This window comes from Garra rufa, chromosome 5, assembly GCF_049309525.1.
Source record: "Garra rufa chromosome 5, GarRuf1.0, whole genome shotgun sequence".
NCBI lineage: Eukaryota > Metazoa > Chordata > Actinopteri > Cypriniformes > Cyprinidae > Garra > Garra rufa.
The window spans coordinates 12406830-12431304 of NC_133365.1; the positions used below are offsets into that span (position 1 = coordinate 12406830).

Consider the following 24475-nt stretch of genomic DNA (forward strand, 5'->3'; position numbering starts at 1 on the left):
AGACTATCTATTTGATATTATGTGATGATAATTATACATTTAAAATACACATACAAAACGCGTGATTCGACTAAATACATGTTATACACATCATATATATTTTTTGTTTTAAAGCGTATCTGAACGTTTTAACAAATAGAGGTTTGGACTGCGGAAGGATCTTGTCATGTGACGTATCGTCAACGTCACGCCCTCGGGTTTGTATAAATACAGTAGCGCTCGCGTTCAGCGTCAGATTTTCTACGAAGAAAAGGACGCGAACATATTCAAAAGCTTCTTCAAAGACAACTAGGTTTTCTGAAAGGTAAGGATAAACATCCAATTGGTTTGATAGTGTTCTTTAAGTCTTTAAAAACATTCTTAACGTTTCATTGTGTTGTATTGTATTGATTCTCGTCGGTCATTTCATTTCTACATGTCCAGACGTGTTAAACTATAATCTGTAATCCTTTAATCAAAGTAAGAAGCGTAACATCACAGATTAAGTTACAAAATGAATTTGTTTGCTTATCTGTTGTGGAACTGTTGTATTCGTGGTTACGATCGGCTTAAGGTTCGTCGAATGTAGGCTATTTTTGCTGAATCACACTGTGAACAAAGACCCCGGATGTTACTGTACCGCCGCCATGTTAGAGAAAGCGGGTGATTGTTGTTGCGCAGTACAGTTTTTAAATAAATTTAAATATTTCGTAGTTCTGCCGTTTCGTTTTTGAAAAATATTTTGGATAACTGAGCAATTTGTACTTTGATATACAAGATGTAGTAATGTATCAGACAACTTAGCATGGACGTATGCATTTTCCCCTGCCAGTCTGAAATGATCTTTTAGGAAAATGGTTTAGAAAGTGAAAAATAAATACCATTCAGATGATTTTGTATAAGGATGTCATATCACTATTTGATCATGTTATTCGTAATTTAGCAAATGCATTTACTTTTCTGTGTGTGTGTGTGTGTGTGTGTGTGTATGTGTGTGTGTGTGTGTATATATATATATATATATATATATATATATATATATATATATATATATATGAGAGAGATACTTTCTGTTTGTATTTAAGGAAATCATGCTAATAGTGTACTAAACGGTAAACAACAGATGTACAACTCCCCTCCCTGTCTTTCTGGTTGACTTATGCAAGTGAAGTGCGGTCAAATATTTCACTTGCCAGAGCATAGTGCTATTACAGAAACAAATTTGATTTCTTTGGAATTTTGTATGGTGTTTCAAAATTTTCTGAAGCCTAAAGTATTCATCTTACTGTAATTGAATGTGTACCCATAGTTTTAAATTAGTTTGAGCATAGTTGATGATCTTATTTATTTTATTTATTTATTTTTGTTTATAGATGCAGATCTTTGTAAAAACCCTCACCGGTAAGACCATCACCCTTGAGGTCGAGCCAAGCGATACTATTGAGAATGTGAAGGCCAAGATCCAGGACAAGGAAGGCATTCCCCCTGACCAGCAGAGGTTGATCTTTGCCGGCAAACAGCTAGAAGATGGCCGCACACTGTCTGACTACAACATTCAGAAAGAGTCCACCTTGCATCTGGTGCTGCGTCTCAGGGGAGGCATGCAAATCTTCGTCAAGACCTTGACAGGCAAGACCATCACCCTTGAGGTTGAGCCAAGTGACACCATTGAGAACGTCAAGGCAAAAATCCAGGACAAAGAAGGCATTCCCCCTGACCAGCAGAGGTTGATCTTTGCCGGCAAACAGCTAGAAGATGGTCGTACCCTGTCTGACTACAACATCCAGAAAGAGTCCACCTTGCATCTGGTGCTGCGTCTCAGGGGAGGCATGCAAATCTTCGTCAAGACCTTGACAGGCAAGACCATCACCCTTGAGGTTGAGCCAAGTGACACCATTGAGAACGTCAAGGCAAAAATCCAGGACAAAGAAGGCATTCCCCCTGACCAGCAGAGGCTGATCTTTGCCGGCAAACAGTTAGAAGATGGTCGTACCCTGTCCGACTACAATATTCAGAAAGAGTCCACCTTGCATCTGGTGCTGCGTCTTAGGGGAGGCATGCAAATCTTCGTCAAGACCTTGACAGGCAAGACCATCACCCTTGAGGTTGAGCCAAGCGACACAATTGAAAACGTGAAGGCCAAGATCCAGGACAAAGAAGGCATTCCCCCTGACCAGCAGAGGTTGATCTTTGCTGGCAAACAGCTGGAAGATGGCCGCACACTCTCTGACTACAACATCCAGAAGGAGTCCACCTTGCATCTGGTGCTGCGTCTCAGGGGAGGCATGCAAATCTTCGTCAAGACCTTGACAGGCAAGACCATCACCCTTGAGGTTGAGCCAAGTGACACCATTGAGAACGTCAAGGCAAAAATCCAGGACAAAGAAGGCATTCCCCCTGACCAGCAGAGGCTGATCTTTGCCGGCAAACAGTTAGAAGATGGTCGTACCCTGTCCGACTACAATATTCAGAAAGAGTCCACCTTGCATCTGGTGCTGCGTCTCAGGGGAGGCATGCAAATCTTCGTCAAGACCTTGACAGGCAAGACCATCACCCTTGAGGTTGAGCCAAGTGACACCATTGAGAACGTGAAGGCCAAGATCCAGGACAAAGAAGGCATTCCCCCTGACCAGCAGAGGTTGATCTTTGCCGGCAAACAGCTAGAAGATGGTCGTACCCTGTCTGACTACAACATCCAGAAAGAGTCCACCTTGCATCTGGTGCTGCGTCTCAGGGGAGGCATGCAAATCTTCGTCAAGACCTTGACAGGCAAGACCATCACCCTTGAGGTTGAGCCAAGTGACACCATTGAGAACGTCAAGGCAAAAATCCAGGACAAAGAAGGCATTCCCCCTGACCAGCAGAGGCTGATCTTTGCCGGCAAACAGTTAGAAGATGGTCGTACCCTGTCCGACTACAATATTCAGAAAGAGTCCACCTTGCATCTGGTGCTGCGTCTTAGGGGAGGCATGCAGATCTTCGTCAAGACCTTGACAGGCAAGACCATCACCCTTGAGGTTGAGCCAAGCGACACAATTGAAAACGTGAAGGCCAAGATCCAGGACAAAGAAGGCATTCCCCCTGACCAGCAGAGGTTGATCTTTGCCGGCAAACAGCTAGAAGATGGTCGTACCCTGTCTGACTACAACATCCAGAAAGAGTCCACCTTGCATCTGGTGCTGCGTCTCAGGGGAGGCATGCAAATCTTCGTCAAGACCTTGACAGGCAAGACCATCACCCTTGAGGTTGAGCCAAGCGACACAATTGAAAACGTGAAGGCCAAGATCCAGGACAAAGAAGGCATTCCCCCTGACCAGCAGAGGTTGATCTTTGCTGGCAAACAGCTGGAAGATGGCCGCACACTCTCTGACTACAACATCCAGAAAGAGTCCACCTTGCATCTGGTGCTGCGTCTCAGAGGAGGTTCAGAAATTTAAACTGACAATCTCAGAGATGGACATTTAATTCTTTCAGTATCCCCTGCTCATGCACTCACCACTTTTCTCCCACTCTTCCCTCCGTACTTTAATACTGAATAACATTGCATTTTATGTTTTTTCCACCTGTTTGTTTTTATGTTCAAAATGTCAATAATAAAGCATTGAAATGTAAGATTGTATTCTTGTCTTTGTGTACAACTACTAATACAAGAACTAGTAAAAGGAAAGTAAACGTTAAAAGTCAAATAGGATATTGGTTTTATTCTTCGAGTAGAATTATGCTGTAAGATGCAAAGTCATAATTTAATTATATTAGTGGCTTTGTCTCTAAGCCTGTTAAACAATCAATTTTTGGATCCTAACACTTGGATGAATGGTAAATTAGTAATGTAATCTATTACATTGTAGGTAATAAAATCGGACTACTTTTTGATTATTTTTAGATTACTTTTGACTTAACTTGTTTATCACATTGTATTAAATGAGATATATAATCTTGTAACATATTGATATAAAATACAACGGGAAAGAAACTATATTCTGTTCAGAGAGTTTAATGAAAAGATAATTACATCATAAGCAAGTAAAATTTTTATAAGATAAAACAAATAAAATAGTCTGAGAATTGTGAAAATGCAAATATGATAAACACTTTTTTTTTTATATCTCAGGGTATTTCAAGTAAATACATAAGACAAAAGAGGTTTAGTTGAACAAAAAAGGGAATCCTGCATTACTTGTAAAAAATGAAAGAAAGAAAAAGAAATTCATTTAAAAAAAACAAGCCTTCCAAAGACAGTACTACATGGTTGAATAACCACAGAGTGATAATTTAAATAAAAATTAGTGTTCATCAGTAGTTGATGCAGTGTTGAAATGTTAAACACTTCCTTAAACTGAAATGATTTTTGTAAAGACAGTGGTCAAATGCTGTGGTCTCTTTAATTTGTTGTGTAACTAGCCACCTGACTGATTAGTGACTGGTGTTCGTGTGAATATCTACCAAACTGGAAGACATCCTGAATGTATATAAGCAGTAGGCTATTTTAGAAAGGAAAACATAAAAGAAGAATTAGGGAGAATCAATAAATGATGGATATTTTATTGCTATTGTGTAAATACCTAATCATGTAATCAATAAAAAAGCAACTGAAGTCTGATTACGATTAAACTACATTTTAAAATGTAATTTAATCTCATTATAAAGACTTCATTTTTGGAATCTGATTACATAATCCAGATTGCATACAGGTATGTGCCAAAAAATTTGAATATCAAGGCAAAGTCAATTTATTTCAATAATTAGTTTCAAATAGTGCAACTTGTATGTTATATTAGTTCACTACACACAAAGTGAAATATTTCAAGCTTTTATTGTTTCAATTTTGATGATTATGGATTAAAGACAAAAAAAGTCCAGTATTTCACAAAATGAGAATATTTCATTTGACCAATAAAAAAAGATCTTAAACACATGTTGGCCTTCTGAAAAGTGTGTTAATGTACTGTATTATGTCCACAGTACTTTGTTGGGCCTCCTTTTGCACTAATTACAGCATCAAGGCGGCGTGGCAAGGAGGCGATCATCCTTTGACACAGTTGAGGTGTTATAGTAGCCTAAGTTGCTTTGATATTGGCCTTCAGCTCGTCTGCATTTCAGGGTCTCTGTTCCCTCATCTTCCTTTTGACAATTTTCAATGGGGTTTAAGTCAGGCGAGTTTGCAGGCCAATCAAGTACAGTTATTCCATGGCTATTAAACCAGGTACTGGTAGTTTTGGCTTTGTGGGCAGATGCCAAATCCTGCTGGAAAATAAAATCATCATCTCCAAAAATCTTGTCGGCAGCAGGAAGCATGAAGAGCCAAAGCTAAGGGAGCATATGTTAGATCTAGGAAAAAATGTCTTGAAGAAGGGGAACAGAACTCAGCCTATTTCTTCAGGTTGGAAAGATCCAATGCTATGAATGTCTCTATTGATCGTCTTCAAACAAACGATGGAGTTCTTGATAATTCTAAAGAAATAGCTGCTTTTTGCTCCAAATTTTATAGTAACTTGTATACATCAAAATATTGTGGTAATTCTGCCAAATCCTTCTTTGCGTCTATTAAGCAGAACAAAGTTATTTCATTAGAAGATAAAAAAGCTTGTGATGGTGATATATCTCAGTCAGAAATTCTACTGGCAATTAAGAGTTTAAAAAATAATAAAAGTCCAGGCAGCGATGGTCTACCGCTGAGCTGTATAAGATGTTTGACGAAAACTTATCTCGTTTCTTACTAAAGGTGTTCGAGGAAAGTATTGAATTGGAAGCACTTCCACCAACCATGACACAAGGAGTCATTACCCTGATACTCAAACCCAACAAAGATAAAGAGTGTCTAGAAAACTGGAGGCCAATCACCTTATTAAATAATGATTATAAAATTTTAGCTTTAATTTGAGCAAGAAGAATGAAAGATTTCCTTAACACTATTATTGATGAATCTCAGTCGGGTTTTATAGAGAAACGTCACATTACAAATAATATAAAATTTGTCTTAGGTCTTCTAGATTACAAGGATCTCGTTCCTAATGACAGTTTCTTAGACTTCTACAAAGCCTTTGATTCGCTTGAGCACAAGTTCATATTTCAGGCTCTTGACAAATTTGGGTTTGGAGATAAATTTTGTAAAGCCATCTGGACATTATATAGAAATAATAATAGTGCTATTAAATTAAAATTTGGAACCTCACCAAGATTTAGTTTGTCTCGTGGAGTAAGACAAGGCTGTCCTATATCTCCATATTTATTCTTACTTGCCTCTCAATTTTTAGCTCTGCATATTTCCGCTAATAATTTACAAGGTATCACAATTGACGATAGACAAATTCTGATTAGCCAGCTGGCTGACGACACTACTTTATTTCTGAATGACGCCTCCCAGATTCCTTTAGCTTTAAGACTGATTGAGTCCTTTTCCAGAGCTTCAGGTCTCTGTCTAAATATCAACAAATGTGAGTTAATGTCAATTAAATGCTGTGAACTTCCCTCTATGTGCAACATCCCTGTGAAAAAAAAAGTTACATACTTGGGTATTGTAATTAATAAAGACCAAAAAACAAGATGTATACTAAATTTTGACCCTTTAATAGTGAAAACGCAAAGGAAACTCAATATGTGGTTACAGAGAGACTTATCAATAAGAGGAAGAATTCTGCTTTCTAAAGCCGAAGGATTGTCTAGACTAACTTATGCTGCTCTTTCCTTGGAGGTTGATAAAATAACATTAAAAAAGGTTGATAGCATGTTAAACAATTTTGTTTGGAAAAATAAAACTCACTATATCAGAAAATCAGTAATAATGAATCCAACAAAACAGGGGGGGAATGGATTCTTAGATTTTACTACCTTAAACAACACTTTTAAAATTAATTGGCTAAAGAATTTCCTTAAAAATCCATTTTCACTCTGGAATATTATCCCTAATTATATTTTCTCTAAAGTTGGTGGCCTGAATTTTCTTTTACTCTGTAATTATAATGTTTCTAAGATCCCTGTCAAACTCTCTAATTTTCATAAGCAGATGCTCTTGGCCTGGTCCCTTATATACAAACACAACTTTTCTCCACACAAATATTACTTATGGAACAATAAGGATATTCTTTACATGAATAAATCACTTTTCTTCGAGGAGTGGTTCGAAATAAACTCTTTAACTCACAAGGAAGGCTTTATAACTATTCAGATTTTTTACTGAAATATAATATTCCTGTCTCTGCTGATGAATATGCTGTTGTTTTCAAAGCCATTCCCTCTGGTGTGTCCTTTCTGTTGCAAGGTACCTCATTTCCATGGCCAGGTATTTACTCTCTGAACTTGACTGATACATTGATTGGAAATGTGTGCTTTTCTGTAGACCAACAGAAAAATAACTCTAAAATCAGGACTCTCTTCCAGAGAGAGGTAACAACAATCCCTTATGTAATACCATATTGGAATAATATTGTGGAGAATATACCTTGGGAGAAAGTATGGTCCTTGCCTCATAAGTATCTGCTTACCAATAAAGTAAGAGAAATAACATCTAAATTGATTCACAAATGTTACCCCACTAAAGCCTTTCTTAGAAAATATAAGTCAGATATTGAAGTGAACTGCTGCTTCTGTCATTCCTCTGAAGAAGACTTCATTCGTTTGTTTTGGCAATGCACCTATACAGAAAAACTTTGGACAGATTTTGTTATGTTTATTCAAACTTATTTTGTAAGTGACTTCTTTTTGCTTTAAAGATGCTTTCTTTGGATTGTTTGAGTACTCAAAAGAGAATATAGGGAAATATTACATCATTAATTTATGTTTGCTGTTGGCTAAATTTCACATTCACAAACAAAAATTTACTGGCTCTAAACCTCTTTTCTCCTTGTTCAGAGTGGACTTGGAAAAGTATATGGAAACTATCCAAAGTTCTGTTAATTTGAAAGCATTTAAAACTGTATTTTTATATTCTTCCTTTGTGTCTCCTTGAGATGTAATTGTATTTTGTTTATTATCCTGGCAACAAGTCTGTATTTTTTATTTTGTTTGTTATGTCTTTTTGTATATTTGTACTTAATTGTTTGATTGTTGTAATGGCTAATAAAAGTAAAAAAAAAAAAGCAGGAAGCATGAAGTGCTCTAAAATTTCCTGGTAGACAGCTGACACCAGCCTCAGTCCACTCCTTATGAAGCTCCCTCAGATTTCTGAACCGCCCTTGCTTGACAATCCTCTCAAGGCTACGGTCATCCCTGTCACTTGTGCACTTTTTGAGCTGTATAAGATGTTTGACGAAAACTTATCTAGTTTCTTACTAAAGGTGTTCGAGGAAAGTATTGAATTGGAAGCACTTCCACCAACCATGACACAAGGAGTCATTACCCTGATACTCAAACCCAACAAAGATAAAGAGTGTCTAGAAAACTGGAGGCCAATCACCTTATTAAATAATGATTATAAAATTTTAGCTTTAATTTGAGCAAGAAGAATGAAAGATTTCCTTAACACTATTATTGATGAATCTCAGTCAGGTTTTATAGAGAAACGTCACATTACAAATAATATAAGATTAGTCTTAGGTCTTCTAGATTACAAGGATCTCGTTCCTAATGATAGTTTCTTAGACTTCTACAAAGCCTTTGATTCGCTTCAGCACAAGTTCATATTTCAGGCTCTTGACAAATTTGGGTTTGGAGATAAATTTTGTAAAGCCATCTGGACATTATATAGAAATAATAATAGCGCTATTAAATTAAAATATGGAACCTCACCATGATTTAGTTTGTCTCGTGGAGTAAGACAAAGCTGTCCTATATCTCCATATTTATTCTTACTTGCCTCTCAATTTTTAGCTCTGCATATTTCCGCTAATAATTTACAAGGTATCACAATTGACGATAGACAAATTCTAATTAGCCAGCTGGCTGACGACACGCCTCCCAGATTCCTTTAGCTTTAAGACTGATTGAGTCCTTTTCCAGAGCTTCAGGTCTCTCTAAATATCAACAAACGTGAGTTAATGTCAATTAAATGCTGTGAACTTCCCTCTATATGCAACATCTGGCCACATTTTTCCTTTCCTCTTAACTCTCTGTTAATATACTTCGATACTGCGCTCTGTGTGCATCCAGTTTCTTTTGCAATTGCCTTTTGAGACTTTTCCTCCTTATGGAGGGTGTCAATGATGGTCTTCTGCACAACCATCAAGTCAGCAGTCTTCCCCATGATTCTGAAGCCTAGTAAGCCAGATTGAGACAATTTAAAGGCTGAGGAAACCTTTGCAGGTGTTTTGCGATAATTAGCTGACTAGATTGGGACACAGGGAGCCTACAATGTTGAAGTTTGTCATAATATTCTAGTTTTGTGAAATACTGGATTTTTATCCATAATCATTAAAACTGAAACAAAAGCTTGCAATATGTGACCCTGGACCACAAAACCTTAAGTCGCTGGGGTATATTTGTAGCAATAGCCAAAAATACATAGCATGGGTCAAAATGATTGATTTTTCTTTTATGCCAAAAATCATTAGGAAATTAAGTAAAGATCATGTTCCATGAAGATTTTTTGTAAAATTCCTACTGTAAACATATCAAAATGTAATTTTTGATTAGTAATATGCATTGTTAAGTACCTAATTTGGACAACTTTAAAGGTGATTTTCTCAGTATTTTGATTTTTTTCCACCCTCAGATTCCAGATTTTCAAATAGATGTATCTCGGCCAAATATTGTCCTATCCTAACAAACCATATATCAATAGAAAGCTTGTTTACTGAGCTTTCATATGATGTATACATCTCAGTTTTGTAAAATTTAACCTTATGACTGGTTTTGTGGTCCAGGGTCACATATTTCATTTTGTGTGAAGTGAAAGTGTAAATAAATGGACTTTCCCTCGATATTCTAATTTTTGGCACATACCTGTATAATCAGTACATGATCTAATGTTCATTTTTAGTGAAAAATGTATTAGTATCAATTGGAATTGACATAAACCTAGTTTAATATGTTAGTGCATGATACCTGTATTAACTAATGTTAAAAAGGTGGGCTTTATTGTGAAGTTTTTTCACCATTAAAAATATTTATGGATTTCCGCTGAATAAGCTACCGCTCTGGTCTGAAGGCTCCTTTGAAACGTTGCTTTTGTTTCGTCCTTAAAACAGCTTAACCCCTTATTTACTGCTCGCATCAGCCGTTGCATCAATGATAGTAGTATTGTCAAAATAAATAAGTATTTCCGGAACAAAAGGAGTAATCTGAGAAATCAAAAAGCAGAAAGTTTTGACAAAACAGGGGGGAAGAACCAGCTGCACCACCGTCTGCGCAGAGCAGTTGACAGCTGCCTTCGAGGCTGTGAATTGCACGGGAGCATGGCTCAGACCTGGGGTAACTTTTTCTTCTCTCTACTCGATTACAAGACCGAGAAATTTGTCATCGCTAAAAACAAAAAGGTCGGAGTTCTGTTCAGACTCTTTCAGCTGGGCGTGATTGGATATCTGATCGGGTAGGTGCGCTTTCTCTATATCAAGACGTTCGTTGAGGTAAACGAGCGGGCTCTGTCAGTTTTTAGAAGATTCAATCTTCGAAAAACAAATTATAACAGGCCTTTAAGTGTTTGTTTATGCTAAAAACGGATACTGTAAATGCATTTCAACAAACCGAAGGTAAGCCGACATTTAAGGCACCATGTCACGGATGTTATTTATATCAAGGCAGAGACTGAAAGCATTGCAGTGTCCCTGCACTGTTTGACCTGCTGGAGCTCGGTTTGTACGTTTTGCATGTAGTGAAAAAATCTTTTGTTTTGATGTAAATCAGTCCTATGTAGTCTATAGATGTACCATAACCAGACAAAAGCTTAATACCTTCAACTTCTTATTTGTTTCACATGGTGTTTGGGGTTCATACAACATAAACGTGGCTCAAAAGCTGCTGAATGTAAGACGACCTGGATCACATGTGCTGTGGCCAAATGCCACACACAAAAGCTCCAGCCTGATTTCATAATTGCTCTTTAATGTGGTTTAATTCCTGTCCTTTACAAGAAGTAACTATAATTGAACCTAAATGTAATGTATCTATAGGTATGGCAAGCCGTTATAGCCTAAAATATACTAGCCTAAGTGTTACTCGTCGTAATTGCATTTTTACTAGTAAGAATTCCAATTAGAGAGCTCTACAAATTCATTTTTACTAGTCATATGTCTCCAATGACTTCCATTCATTTTTAATTACAGAGCCCTACAATTGAATTCTTACTAGTAACAATTACAATTAGAGAGCTCTCTAAATCATTTTTTACTATAATAATTTCCAAATTACAGAGCTTCAGTTTTTACTAGTAACAATTCCGATTAGACAGTAGCGTGCTTAGGCACCACGCAACCCACGCAATTGCGTGGGGCCCCATGGTCCAGGGGGGCCCTGCGGAACGCGATTTCTTCCGATGGGAATCGATAACCGGACATTTTTGTAATTGGTTTAATATCGGACTACTGATAAGCTTTAGGACAAGCAACACTGTTATCGATACCTGTGTTGTTTTATCTCCGTATACTTATGTGGTAATTGCGATTTAGAAGCTGTTCTCATAACCAGACGCGCCTGCCGTGAGAGGTTTGGCATGTGCAGCGGCACCGTCTCAATCTCTGTCGGGCACAGGTAAAATAATTTTAAGGCAAATGAGCGAGAGAAACAAATAAACAGCGAAAGACATCAGTACGAAGCGTGGCTATCTTCTATTTAGACCAGTGCAGCTACAGCAAAGGTGAGGTGCAATTTATATTTCTTTATTAAATAACTTACAAAACGTTCTGTCAGGCGTTATTTTACAAACAGCATGAGTGAATCTCCGCAAGCTCTTTGTCTTTCCCTATTAAAATGCTCAAATGGCTCTAATTACCATATCACGTCTGCACTATAAGCAAGCTGCACACTGCACGGTCGAAACAGGAATTGTCACAGTTTACATGCATCGTCACTAAAGTTTATAATTTGCATTTATTTTCAAGTTTGGCCAGTATTTAAACCATTCAGCACTTCTGCGCTCTCCAGAGACGACGTGCTCATAATTTGCCTATTGTGAAAACAAAAGTACACAGTATGATTAAACATTTAATTACATATTGGAGAAAAAAAAAACTCAACCGCTTAAAAAAAATCCTCCCTCCAACAAGAGTCACGTAAAAGGGGAATTTACCCCAGTTTCAAAAATGAAATTCAGGTCCTGAATGAATGTCTGTAAAAATCCTGATGTGAGTATCAGTATAAATACTTCTAGATTTTAACAATAAGCCTTTTTTTATCATGTAGAAAAAATAGAGAAGAAAATGTCCCTACGAGAGGAACACTTATAGGAGCAATCACACCTCCTTCCTGAGGAAGTCGATATGTTAATTTTATTGCATAAAAATAGGGACGCTATAATTCTCTATTCCATTGTGTTGTGCTCCTATGCATGAGGTTCAAACATGTTGTGGTGTGCTGAGGAAACCTCTCTCTCTCTTTTAAGAGCATTTTTATTGTTTATTTTATTACTTTATGTGCCATTTCCGTTTGTTTAGAGGGTTTTGTAAACTGCAGTAATAAAATGAAATGAAAATGAAAACTTGAAATGTTCAACATCTTTTTACATTATTTTTGCACCAACTTATAATAAATAGTATAACGGTATCAATAAGCAGTAAAATGTAAACAATACTCACCCCTACCACAGAAATATTTGCAAAATCCACCTAGGGGGCCCACCCGGGCCACTTGCTAAGGGCCCCCAAAACACAAAACACGCCCCTGCGATTAGAGAGCTCTCTTAATTTATTTATTACTAGTAAAAATGCAATTATAGAGCTCTACAATTAAATTTTTCTAGTAAAAAAACTAGGGCTGTCAAAATTAACGCGTTAATCGCGCGTTAACGCAAATTCATTTTAACGGCACTAATTTTATTAACGCGCGATTAACGCAGCGCGCATTTCTGTTTGACCCACTACCTAGCCCATAGTTAAAGAAATGGATGCAGTGCTGCCAACCTAGCGAAAAGTGTCTAGCAACAATACATAAACACATAATTGGACAAACCCAATATAGTTTCTGAGGCTCTTCGGTTTTGCTGAACGTGCGTGAGGTCTCCCAATGAATGCGCGCGCACCTCCCTCTCTTCATATCTGCGTCTGCTCTGTTCAGCGAGCGGCAGTGGAGCAGCGCTTTCGGTTAAAACAGATGTTATGTTCATTCCAGTGCTTGAAGTGGGCCGGTACGCAGGTACTTCTGTATTTTATCCTTTTGCGTACACCGGCACTTCTGCCATATTTAATGAATGCAAGCGGAGTCGGGCTACGTTAGGATTGTTGCTGTGGGGTTGATGCGTAAAGCCACATACGAGTATGCACGCGAAAACGGCGTATTAAATGCACGTCAAACACATGCATAATTGCATATCATATGTACGCCAAAGTTAATTTCAGCTTGTTAATAGCACGCCAAATAGAAACAGAAAGTCGTGCTAGTGCGCATTTGCATGAGACCAGGCTCTCCAATCAGTACATTATAACCAAAACAATACATTAAAACATAAAAGAAGCAGGTTTTTGGGATCACATAACTTTAAATGGCTAAACACCTAAAAAGTCAAAGGATCCTGAAGGCATTCAAACAGGAAGTTAAAAACAACGATAATAATGCAGGGAATAGTGACTTATGTCCAGATGCCGGTAAATGATTCTTTTCAGTGATTGAATCATGATCATAATTCAGAATTTTTTTCAGTTATTATTTCATATTACTTTGGTTGTCTGATAACAGAAATATTACATCAAAACAATGGAAACAGTTTTGTTGAGAACTTGGCTGCATGAAATGACAGTATGTGGGCACCTAGAGGCAAACAAATGTAATAATAAACGTAGATTTTGCATGTTCAGAAGAAGTGAGCTGCCCTGTCCTGCAAATAATGTAAACAGGCTTGTGTAAGTAAATTGCTCAGTGCAAAGAAAGAGAAGTAATGGGAACCTGGTGTTTCTATGTTCTTTTTTTCATGTGTCTAATAGACATGAACAAGTTATTTGAAAAACATCTATGACATTTGAAACAAGTTAGTCTAGTCAAGTATGGTTTTTACTGATAATAAGCACATATTTGCTTAAAGCATCCATGCCAATGTTGATTAGAGTATTAAAAACTTTAAAAAGTGTTAATTTAAGGTACATTTAGAACAGATAAAAATGTGCGATTAATCGCGAGTTAACTCAAGACAACCATGCGATTAATCGCGATTAAAAATTTTAATCGATTGACAGCCCTAAAAAAAACACATTAAAGATATTTTTAATTGCAGAGCTCTGTAATTGGATTAAAGAGCTCTCTAATTCATTTCATACTTGTAACAACTGAATTAGAGAGCTCTCTAAATGGAATTCTTACTAGTAAAAACTGAATTAGAGAGCTCACTAATTGGAATTATTACTAGTAAAAATTGATTTAGAGAGCTCTCTAATTGGAATTGTTACTAGTAATAATTCAATTGTTGAGCTCTCCAATTGAAATTCTTACTAGTAAAAATACTGTTGTAGAGCTCTGTAATTAAAAATGAATGTAAGTCAATGGAGTAAAATGAATTTGTAGGGCTCTTTAATTGGAATTGTTACTAGTAAGAATTGAATTAGAGAGCTCTCTAATTGTAATTGTAACTAGTAAAATTTGATTTAAAGAGCTCTCTAATTGGCATTGTTACTAGTAGGAATTGGATTATAGAGCTCTCTTATTGAATTGTTACTTGTAAAAATGCATTTACGACGAGTAACGCTTAGTATGTTTTAGGCTAAAACGGCTTGCCATATATAGGTTATAATGTCCTTCAGGGTGTGTTGGCCATATATAGAACATGTGACAGCATTGCTCTCTGTATGTCACACATATATACACTTATTTATACTCTAAATAACCAATAAAATGTATATTCATGCTTTTCACAATATAAGTTATTGCTTCTTTTGCTTGTGCGTCTTCTTAAAGGTGGGTTTTTATTTGGAAGAAAGGATATCAGGAGACAGAGGAAGCCATCCAGAGTTCTGTGATCACCAAAATCAAGGGTGTAGATCTCACCAACAGCTCTCAGTTTGGTCTACAGCTATGGGGTGCAGAGGACTATGTCATTCCTCCACAAGTAAACACACCTTTTACATGTAAATTAGGAAGAAATATATTTGAAAAAAACACCTGTTAATAGCCTTTCTCAAAATCTCTGTTTTATCTATTGGATTATGGATATACCCACAGATATTGACATGACATAAATCTTTTGCTAAGAATTTGAACACTAAACATCTACTTTCAGTTATCATACTATTGGTAATCCTCTAAATGAACAATTTTTTTGGACATTTTATGGTTGGAGATTGATAGAAGAATATTTCTGTGAAGTTTTATTAGTTTTATTTGTAATTCTCACCATTTATACTTGATTAGAATGTATTACAATCAAACAGGAGCTCTCTCTTCCCGTCAGTACAATAATGGTTTTGCAAAGCTGTTGTTGGGGAAAAGTAAGATTCAATTATCACTCTGTAGTGGTAATAACTGACATTGAAGCTTTGACCACAAAAGATGCCGTATGTAAGATGAAAAGCTTTTAGACATGGAAGTTTATTCTTTTGGCCTTTACATTTCTTTCTGAAAAGAAGTAAAAGCCTGTTGGTTCTGTTGGGATAAAACTGAAGTAAGAGAGTTTTAAGTTCAGATTAGACCCAATATGTCAATGTGTTGATAATTTAATTTCCTGTTGAAGTATATGTGACCCTGGACCACAAAACCAATCATTAGGGTCAATTTTTTAAATATTAGATTTATACATCATCTAAAAGCTGATAAATAAGCATTTAATTGATGTATGGTTTGTAAGAATAGGGCAATATTTGGCTGAGATACAACGATTTGAGAATCTGACGGTGCAAAAGAATCAAAATATTGAGAAAATCGGCTTTAAAGTTGCCCAAATAAAGTTCTTAGCAATGCATATCACTAATCAAAAATTAAGTTTTGATATATTTACAGTAGGACATTTACTAAATATCTCCTTTATGATCTTAACTTGATATCCTCATGATTTCTGGCATAAAAGAAAATCCATAATTTTGACCCATACAAAGTATTTTTGGCTATTGCTACAAATATACCCATGCTACTTAAGACTGGTTTTGTGGTCCAGGGGCACATGTGTCTTTTTTTTTTCTTTTAAACAAACAGGGGGACAGAGTCTTCTTTGTTGTAACAAATTATGTAGTGACACCCAACCAGCGACTGGGTTACTGCCCTGAGGTAAGAGACAGGTTGTTGTTTTTAATTTTTTTTTCCCAACACAAATAATACAACCAAAGACATAAGGAATCTGTAAGAAAGAGTAGTACTGTTTCTCAATTAGAAAACTGTATTTGTACACCCTGTACATTTTAAAACAGCTGAGTTGTATGTGTTTGGTTCATTCTACTTATTTCAGAGTCCTAAAGTGCCAGATGGTTTATGTAGTTCTGACGATGAATGTGTGGAAGGGGAATCTGTCATAGCAGGACATGGTAAGCACAAACCCTAAATGAAATGCACTTATAACTGCATACCTGAAGTTATATGAAAGGAAAATCTTTGTGGAAGTGCAAGATTCTTATTTTAAAAAGATGCTACGTTGTGTTATATAGTGACACACTGGCATGTTTAAATTCCTGAGACTTAAAGGGACTACATTTTATTGTTGTTTATTCAGGAGTGAAGACAGGCCGCTGTATAAACGACACAGGAACGTGTGAGATTCATGCCTGGTGCCCTGTTGAGCATGGCCAGACACCATCGTAAGAAAACAGTGTTTTTGTACCAATTCCTTTCAATTCTTGTTCAGTTGCAATATTTTCTCTTAATGGCTATTTGTAGATAAAAAAGAAAAACATGTTGCTGTTGTACCAGTATTGTTTCAAATGTTGCAACAGGGAGCCCATGCTGGCAAAGGCGGAGAACTTCACAATCTATGTGAAGAACTTCATCAAATTCCCAAAATTTGGCTTCTCTAAGTAAGTCAAGCCTAGAGGCATCAAGTCAGTGTGTTCATTTTATGTATTGGAGCCTACAGAATAAATGTTCACTAAGCCTGCATATCATATATATTTGATCCAAAAAGCAGTAAAAACAGAAAAAGCAGTTATATTGTTAAACCTTTTCTTAGAAAGATCCAAAGATCAGCATTTATCTGAAATAAAAAAGCTTTTGTATCATTGTACACTATTCCATTCAAAAGCTTGGTGAAATAATAGAAATTAATACTTTTATTTACATTTACATTTATTCATTTAGCAGATGCTTTTAGCCAAAGCGACTTACAATTAGGGAATACAACAAGCGATTCATCCTAATGAGGTAGATCAAAATAGGAGGTGCTCAAAAATACCACATATCAGGCATTGTTAGATGAGAACAGGCTAGAAAGTGAAGATCAAGAAAGAGAGGAGAACACAGGTTTTTTTTTAATTGAGTCAAATAGTGTCGAAAGAGATGGGTTTTCAGCAGTCGCTTGAAAACTGTTAAGGAGCCTGCATTCCTAATAGGGATGGGAAGATCGTTCCACCAGGCAGGAATAGTGCACGAAAATGTTCTGGAGAGTGATTTCATGCCTCTCTGTGGTGGTACAATGAGTCGTCTTTCGCTAGAGGATCTCAGATTTCTGGAGGGAGTGTAGATTCGTAGTAGAATGGAGGTAGGCAGGTGATGAGCAGGTGGCTGTCCTATATGCCAGCATCAGTGTCTTGAATTTGATGCGGGCTGTAACCGGATATGAAGAGAGGTGTGACATGGGCCTTTTTGGGCTCATTGAAGACCAGTCATGCTGCTGCCTTCTGAATAATTTGTAGAGTTTTGATTGTACATGCTGGAAGACCGGCTAAAAGAGCATTGCAGTAGTCCAGCCTAGAAATGACCAGGGCCTGGACGAGGAGTTGTGCAGCATGCACTGTTAGGAAGGACCTTATCTTTCTAATGTTGTGCAATGCAAACCTTCAAGGTCGAGCAGTTATAGCTATGTGGCTCTTTAAAAGTCAATTTGTCATCAAAGATTACACCAAGATTTCTGGCAGAAGTCGATGGGGTAATTGTTGATGAACCTAACTGGATGGAGAAGTCATGCTGTAGAGTTGGAGTGGCAGGAAAGACAAGAAGCTCCGTCTTTGCCAGATTGAGCTGTAGGTGGTGTTCCTTCATCCATACAGAGATATCCGCCAGGCAGCCTGAGATCCGTGCAGCTACTGATGGATCATCTGGTTTGAATGAAAGATAGAGCTGTGTGTCATCAGCATAGCAATGGTAGGAGAAGCCATGTGCCTGTATGATGGGGCCCAGAGATGTAGTGTATATGGGGAAGAGGAGGGGTCCAAGAACTGATCTCTGAGGAACCCCAGTGACTAGTTGATGAGTTTTGGATACCTCTCCTCCCCAGGCCATCCTGAAGGACCTACCAGAGAGGTAGGATTTAAACCAGTGAAGTGGAGTCCCTGTGATGCCCAGCGATGAGAGGGTGGACAGGAGGATCTGATGATTCACTGTGTCAAAAACTGCAGATAGATCCAGCAAAATAAGTACTGATGATTTGGAATCAGCTTTTGCAGTCTGCAAGGCTTCAGTGACAGACAGTAGCGCAGTCTCAGTTGAATGGCCACTCCTGAACCCTGACAGGTTAGCATCCAATAGGTTGTTCTGTGAGAGAAATAAAGATACCTGGTTGAAAACGGCTCATTCCAATGTTTTTGCTATGAATGGAAGGAGAGAAACAGGTCTGTAGTTGTCTATAAGTGAAGTGTTGATTGTAGGTTTTTTGAGCAGTGGGGTTACCCGGGCCTGCTTAAAAATGAGCAAGGATGAAATTGATAAAGACATTTATAATGTTACAAAAGATTTCTATTTCAGATAAATGCTGTTTTTCTGAACTTTCTATTAATCAAAGAAACCTGAAAAGATTCTACTCAGCTGTTTTCAACATAATAATAATAAATGTTTTCTAAACTGTTAATCTTTGAAATCACAGGATTAAATTGCAGTTATTTTAAATAGTAAAAACATTTCAACATTTTGATGTTTGCTGTACTTTAGATTAAATAAATGCACGCTTGATGAGCAGAAGAGACTTCTTTAAAAGCATTACAAATCTTACTGTTCAAAAACTTTTGATGGGTAGTGTATATATTTATCTGTGCATAATAGAACTAAACAGTAGTTTTTTTAATTAAGTTTTTCAACCAGGTTTTCCACAGCTTGATATTTTGCATGTAATTCCCTTTGCAAAGCACCATCAAAGGAGTTTTAGGTGGAGCAACTATAAACTACATAAAACCTCTTCACCCTCACAGGACGCTGCTGCTAAAGCCCTTCCTCATGAAATCATAAGATCATATCTAGCAATTCTATTCTATTCAATTCTTTTTCATGCTGCATTTGAACAGGTTTGTTTCTGTCAGCACAGGATGTTTTCTGTCATTTCAAACTCCTGCAGATTAATAAAGTTAATAGTCCATTTACCAGTGCATAGACAGAATCATTTCGTGGCTTCGCTGTTATTTAAAAAGCCATAAACCTTTGAAATGAGCCCATTAACTAATCTAAACTGAGCACTAGCATGCTGCAAAAATGCAGAGAAAAACAAATGCTATATACAAAGTTTAGAAACCAATCTCTAAATCTCCCATCATGTAGCAGACTTGCTTGCACATAATAAAGCGTTATGTTTGGATACTGATGGCACAGCACGACACAGCACAAGCTGCTCTGAATATCTGACGCTTGCTCATCTCTATTTATACCAGCACAGCGTGTGGTGCATGAGCTTAGACTAAGACTGTCTTGATGTCCTGTGCCTTGACAGTTGTTCCTCTGTCCTTACTGGCGTGATCTCTGCAAAGTCATCACATTGTAGATCAAGCAAATGCTATGAGCTGTTTCAGATACTCCTTCTCATGCTTTTTTCCCCCCTCACTTGAAGATCGAATGTCCTGCCTATCACCAACAGCACATATCTGAAGACGTGCAGATATGACAAGGACTATCATCCCTATTGTCCCATCTTTCTTGTGAGAGATGTGATTACCTGGACTGGATTCAGTTTCCAGGATTTGGCAACAAAGGCAAGTGCTTCAAATGACAGTTGAAACAAAGTATCCACCATTGTAAACACACTGATAGCTGATGGTCAAGCTGCAGCTCAACATATAATCAAAGAGAGATGATATCCTAACTTGTCCACATTGAGAGTGATCTTTTTTAGAGTATGATTTGAGGATACTTTTAAAAGAAAAAAAGTTGCTCGTATATAACTTTAAAAAACCACTTGGACACTTAAGCCATACTTATGTGTGAATATCTTCCCCCGGCTTTACAGACAAGGCTTAAGCCTATAGTCCCAGACTGACTGATCTTAAAATATATCAGTGCCTTTGTTTTGTGTCAAGATGCATACAGTAATGTTTTTTTCTAAGGCATGTTTATAAAAACTATGGCTTAATCCTTGCTTAGTCTAAGTCCTGTCTGTGAAACCTCGTCCTTATGTGTCTGAATATAATTGGAATATAACAAAATATCATACAAATTTGCATTTTTTAAAAAGACAGAAATATACCTCAAGTACAATTTTTAACCTAAAGAAGTGAGCTGTTAAAAGTGTCAGCTGGCACTGATATGAATCCACTTTTTGATATGAATGCATATGCATATTCTTTTGCTTTATACTACCAGTCAAAAGCTTCCGATTAGTTAGATTTTTAATGTTTTTAACGAAGTCTCTTCTGCTCACCAAGCCTGCATTTATTTGATCCAAAGCACAGCAAAACAGTAATATTTAAAAACATTTTTACTATTTAAAGTAACCGCTTTCTATTTAAATATATTTTAAAATGTGATTTATTTCTGTGATTTCAAAGCTGATTTTTTTTTTTTTGCATCATTACTCCAGTCTTCATTGTCACACGATCCTGCAGAAATCATTCTAATATTCTGATTTGCTGCTCAAAAAACATTTATTATTATTATATTGAAAACAGGTGAGTAAATATTTTTGTAGGTTTGTTTGATGAATAGAAAGTTCAGAAGGAATGCATTTATCTGAAACGGAAATCTTTTGTAACATTATAAATGTCTTTGTCATCACTTTTGGTCAATTTTAAAGCATCCTTGCTAAATAAAAGTATTCATTTCTATAATCAGATAAATGCTGATCTTTGGATCTTTCTATTAATCAAAAACTGTTTTAAATATTGATGATAATAATAATAATAAAAATGTTTCTTGAACAGCAAATGAGCATATAAGAATAATTTCTGAAGGATCGCGTGACACTGAAGGCTGGAGTAATGATGCTGAAAATGTATCTTTGATCACAGCAAATTACATTTCAAACTATATTTCAGAAAAAAAATTATATATAGTTATTTTAAATAGTAAAAAGTAAGTATAACTATTTTTGCTGTACTTTGGGTCAAATAAATGCAGACTTGGTGAGCAGAAGAAAACATTAAAAATCTTACTGTTCAAAAACTTTTGACTGGTAGGTTATATATATATATATCATGATGCCCTATATTTGATGCAGAGGAATAATTTTATTAACTGATATCATTTTTTGTCCTGTCTTTCTATATACACACACAGGGTGGTTCAATTGGAATTGGAATCGAGTGGAATTGTGATTTGGATAAAGATGAATCTCAGTGTATCCCTAAATATAGCTTCACACGCTTAGATTCTTCTAAAACTTCACAGAACTCTGCCACATTGGGTTACAACTTCAGGTATTCGCAAACCACACATGATTTCTTCAGAACTCCACCCACTAAAACATGCAAACCTGATTCATTGACAGAGAGCATTTCTGAGTCACTAGTTTTCTATAATCACCTTTTATGTGCAATATTATAATAAAATCTCTTAAACCTTTTTGATTGAATAAGTATCATTACAGTGGCTGACATGTTTTTTTCTTAATCAAGATTTGCTCGATACTACAATGACGCAGCAGGTCAACCCTATCGGAATCTGTTTAAAGTGTATGGCATTCGCTTTGATATATTAGTTAATGGAAAGGTACGAGAAATTAAAGTTTTATTGAAAAATTCTTTAAAATTCCTGTCCTGGTGAAATAGTAAAAATATGGTGTTTATCTGTTTTCTAGGCTGGGAGATTTAGTATCATTCCTACAGTGATCAATATTGGCTCTGGACTTGCTTTAATGGGTGCTGTGAGTATAAAATATATTTACAGGTGTCACTAATAGATGAAGCATAACAGGCACAAAACAAAATGTCTTGTGTGATTGGTGTCTATCTTATTCCACAGGGGGTTTTTGCCTGTGATATGATTCTGCTCTACATGATGAGCAAAAGCTCCTTTTACCGAGAGACAAAATTTGAGGCAGTCACGAAGTAAGTGTCTATTGTGTCTTGCTCAAATTTACTTAGAAACGGGGTTGCCAAGTCTGCAGTTTTCCTTTGGAATTGGGCTACTTTCCCCCAAATTTTTTGAATATGATCATTGGGCTACTTTTTGGCTATTTTTAATTGGCCATTGGGCTAGTTTTGTTATGTAGACCTGGCAACCCTGCTTGAAAGATGCAGTAGATTGCTATCTTCATGGTTTCTATTAATACTATTTGCACCCACAGAAAGCAATCTGGAAAGCACAGAGAGAGAAAGCATGCAAGACACCACGGTCATCATCGCCAAGATGGCCGACACAAGAAAGAGGAGAAACAGGCAACGGAGATGCAGCCATTGACATCAGTGTCATGTCAGCCTAATAGCAACCCAGAGAGACAGATCCAGCCCACATGCTCAGCACTCAAAACCCACAGTCCTGAAAGAAAGCCACAGGGCACAGTGTCATTCAGGACTCAACATGGTACAGAAAAACAGACCATTTCTCCTGTTTCCACTCTGAGAACATCACGCCACCAGTAGAGGATTTTTTGATGCTGAATCCTATTGGATTTACAGTGGATGTATGGAAGGAGGTATTACAGAGGGTCTATGCTCAGTCATACCAAAGAGGAATACTGCCAGTGTTGTTGTGCTGTTCAAGTGTTTTAAAATGGCAATGGAAGTTTTTGTTACAAAGGATTTGTAATAAGGTAGCTAAATTATTTATTATGAATCTGGCCTGACACCAAAAATTGTCAAACCAAGGTGGAATAAATGTTTAATATATTTGACAAAAATGCTTGCTTCATTTCATTGCTTTCATCTTAAGTAAATGTAAAAACAATGCAATCTTTATTTTTTTTTTTAAATGATCTACACGACCGTTCAAACGTTTAGGGTCAGTATATGATTTTTTTTTTTTTTAATTATTTAGCGATTCTATTTTAAATTAATACCGTTCTTTTAAATGTTGAACTTTCTAAATGTGTAAATTTCTATAATGTGGACAAACTGTCTTCAACATGAGAAACATTTCTTAAGCATTAAATCATTGTGTGTGTGTGTGTGTGTGTGTGTGTATATATATATATATATATATATATATATATATATTTATATATAGAATGATTTCTGAAGGATCATGTGACACTGTAGACTGGAGTAATGGATGCACAAAATTCAGCTTTACCATCACAAGAATAAATTACATTTTTTCAAATTTAGGATAGGAATACAGTTAGTTTAATAGTAATATTTCACAATTTTTTACTGTATTTTTGATCAAATAAATTCAGCCTTGGTGAGTATTTGAATAAAAAAAATCTAAATGTTTTCATGGTACTGTAAATGTGTATACTAGCATGCTTGCAATCATTTATAAACTGTTTACAAATTTTTTTTTTTACAAAACAGTTTTGAAACGGAGGAAAACTGTGGGCTTTAAGCACTGAGGAAGACTCATATGACTAAATATAACTGTTAGCTGTTTAAAGTCTAAATAAAAATTATCAAACTGATTTAATTCAACTTACACTACAGCAGGGTCAAAAATTAATGAGGTCTTTTGGCAAAAATTGCCACCAATGCCCCATTAATTCAAGATTCAATGCCCCTGCACAATTAAACAATAAACGGCTGTCGCAAAAAAAAAAAAAAAAAAAAAAATGGAACTGTGAAGAAAAATGTAGTGTCAATTTGCAGAATTACAGATTCCCTGTAATCAGATTGCTTTAACGCGCTGTTTTGTGCAGCCTATAACCAATCAAACTGGCTTCTGTTAAAGTTAGAAATGCATTGGCCAATCAGAGGCGCTTAGGTTAGTCAGCGATGAAAAGGCCGAAGCTGTGAAAACAGCGTTCCCACACCTTGGTTAACTTCAAATTCAAGGACCTTTCAAGGACTTTCCAGGTCCAATACCATTAAATTCAAGGACTTAATGTGGGGGCATACTTCAAGTGAGAGCAAGGTTACATTGTGTTACCCTGTAAGATACATTGTCACAGTTTTCATGTGTCAAACACAACTACGCAAAAAAAAAAAAAAAAAAAATTGGGCCATTTGACAGAGATCTGATATTGTATTTGTCGTAAATGTGCATAACTAACGTAAAT

The 24475-nt window shown here is 36.5% G+C and overlaps 2 protein-coding genes across 2 annotated transcripts; both read left to right on the forward strand.

Annotated features, from left to right (window-relative positions):
- The first annotated feature begins 176 nt into the window (after nt 1–176).
- ubb (ubiquitin B) lies at nt 177–3591 on the forward strand. Its single transcript, XM_073839721.1, has 2 exons — nt 177–304; nt 1353–3591. Exon 2 carries the CDS (start codon nt 1353–1355, stop codon nt 3414–3416), a length of 2064 nt encoding a protein of 687 aa, XP_073695822.1. The 5' UTR covers nt 177–304; the 3' UTR covers nt 3417–3591.
- Nucleotides 3592–10139: 6548 nt separating this feature from the next.
- p2rx5 (purinergic receptor P2X, ligand-gated ion channel, 5) lies at nt 10140–23155 on the forward strand. The gene is made up of 12 exons (XM_073840195.1): nt 10140–10441; nt 14947–15097; nt 16177–16248; nt 16427–16502; nt 16688–16772; nt 16908–16988; nt 19940–20081; nt 21601–21740; nt 21939–22032; nt 22121–22186; nt 22285–22370; nt 22610–23155. Exons 1-12 carry the CDS (start codon nt 10308–10310, stop codon nt 22902–22904), a joined length of 1422 nt encoding a protein of 473 aa, XP_073696296.1. The 5' UTR covers nt 10140–10307; the 3' UTR covers nt 22905–23155.
- The last annotated feature ends 1320 nt before the right edge of the window (nt 23156–24475 follow it).

Excerpts from the sequence above, each read along its gene's own strand:
- p2rx5 (XM_073840195.1), top strand. The coding sequence starts at position 10,308 with ATGGCTCAGACCTGGGGTAACTTTTTCTTCTCTCTACTCGATTACAAG. Across the intron at positions 16,503-16,687 it reads ATCTGTCATAGCAGGACATG|GAGTGAAGACAGGCCGCTGT; the intron begins GTAAGCACAAAC and ends TTGTTTATTCAG. Across the intron at positions 22,033-22,120 it reads ATATATTAGTTAATGGAAAG|GCTGGGAGATTTAGTATCAT; the intron begins GTACGAGAAATT and ends TCTGTTTTCTAG.
- ubb (XM_073839721.1), top strand. The coding sequence starts at position 1,353 with ATGCAGATCTTTGTAAAAACCCTCACCGGTAAGACCATCACCCTTGAG.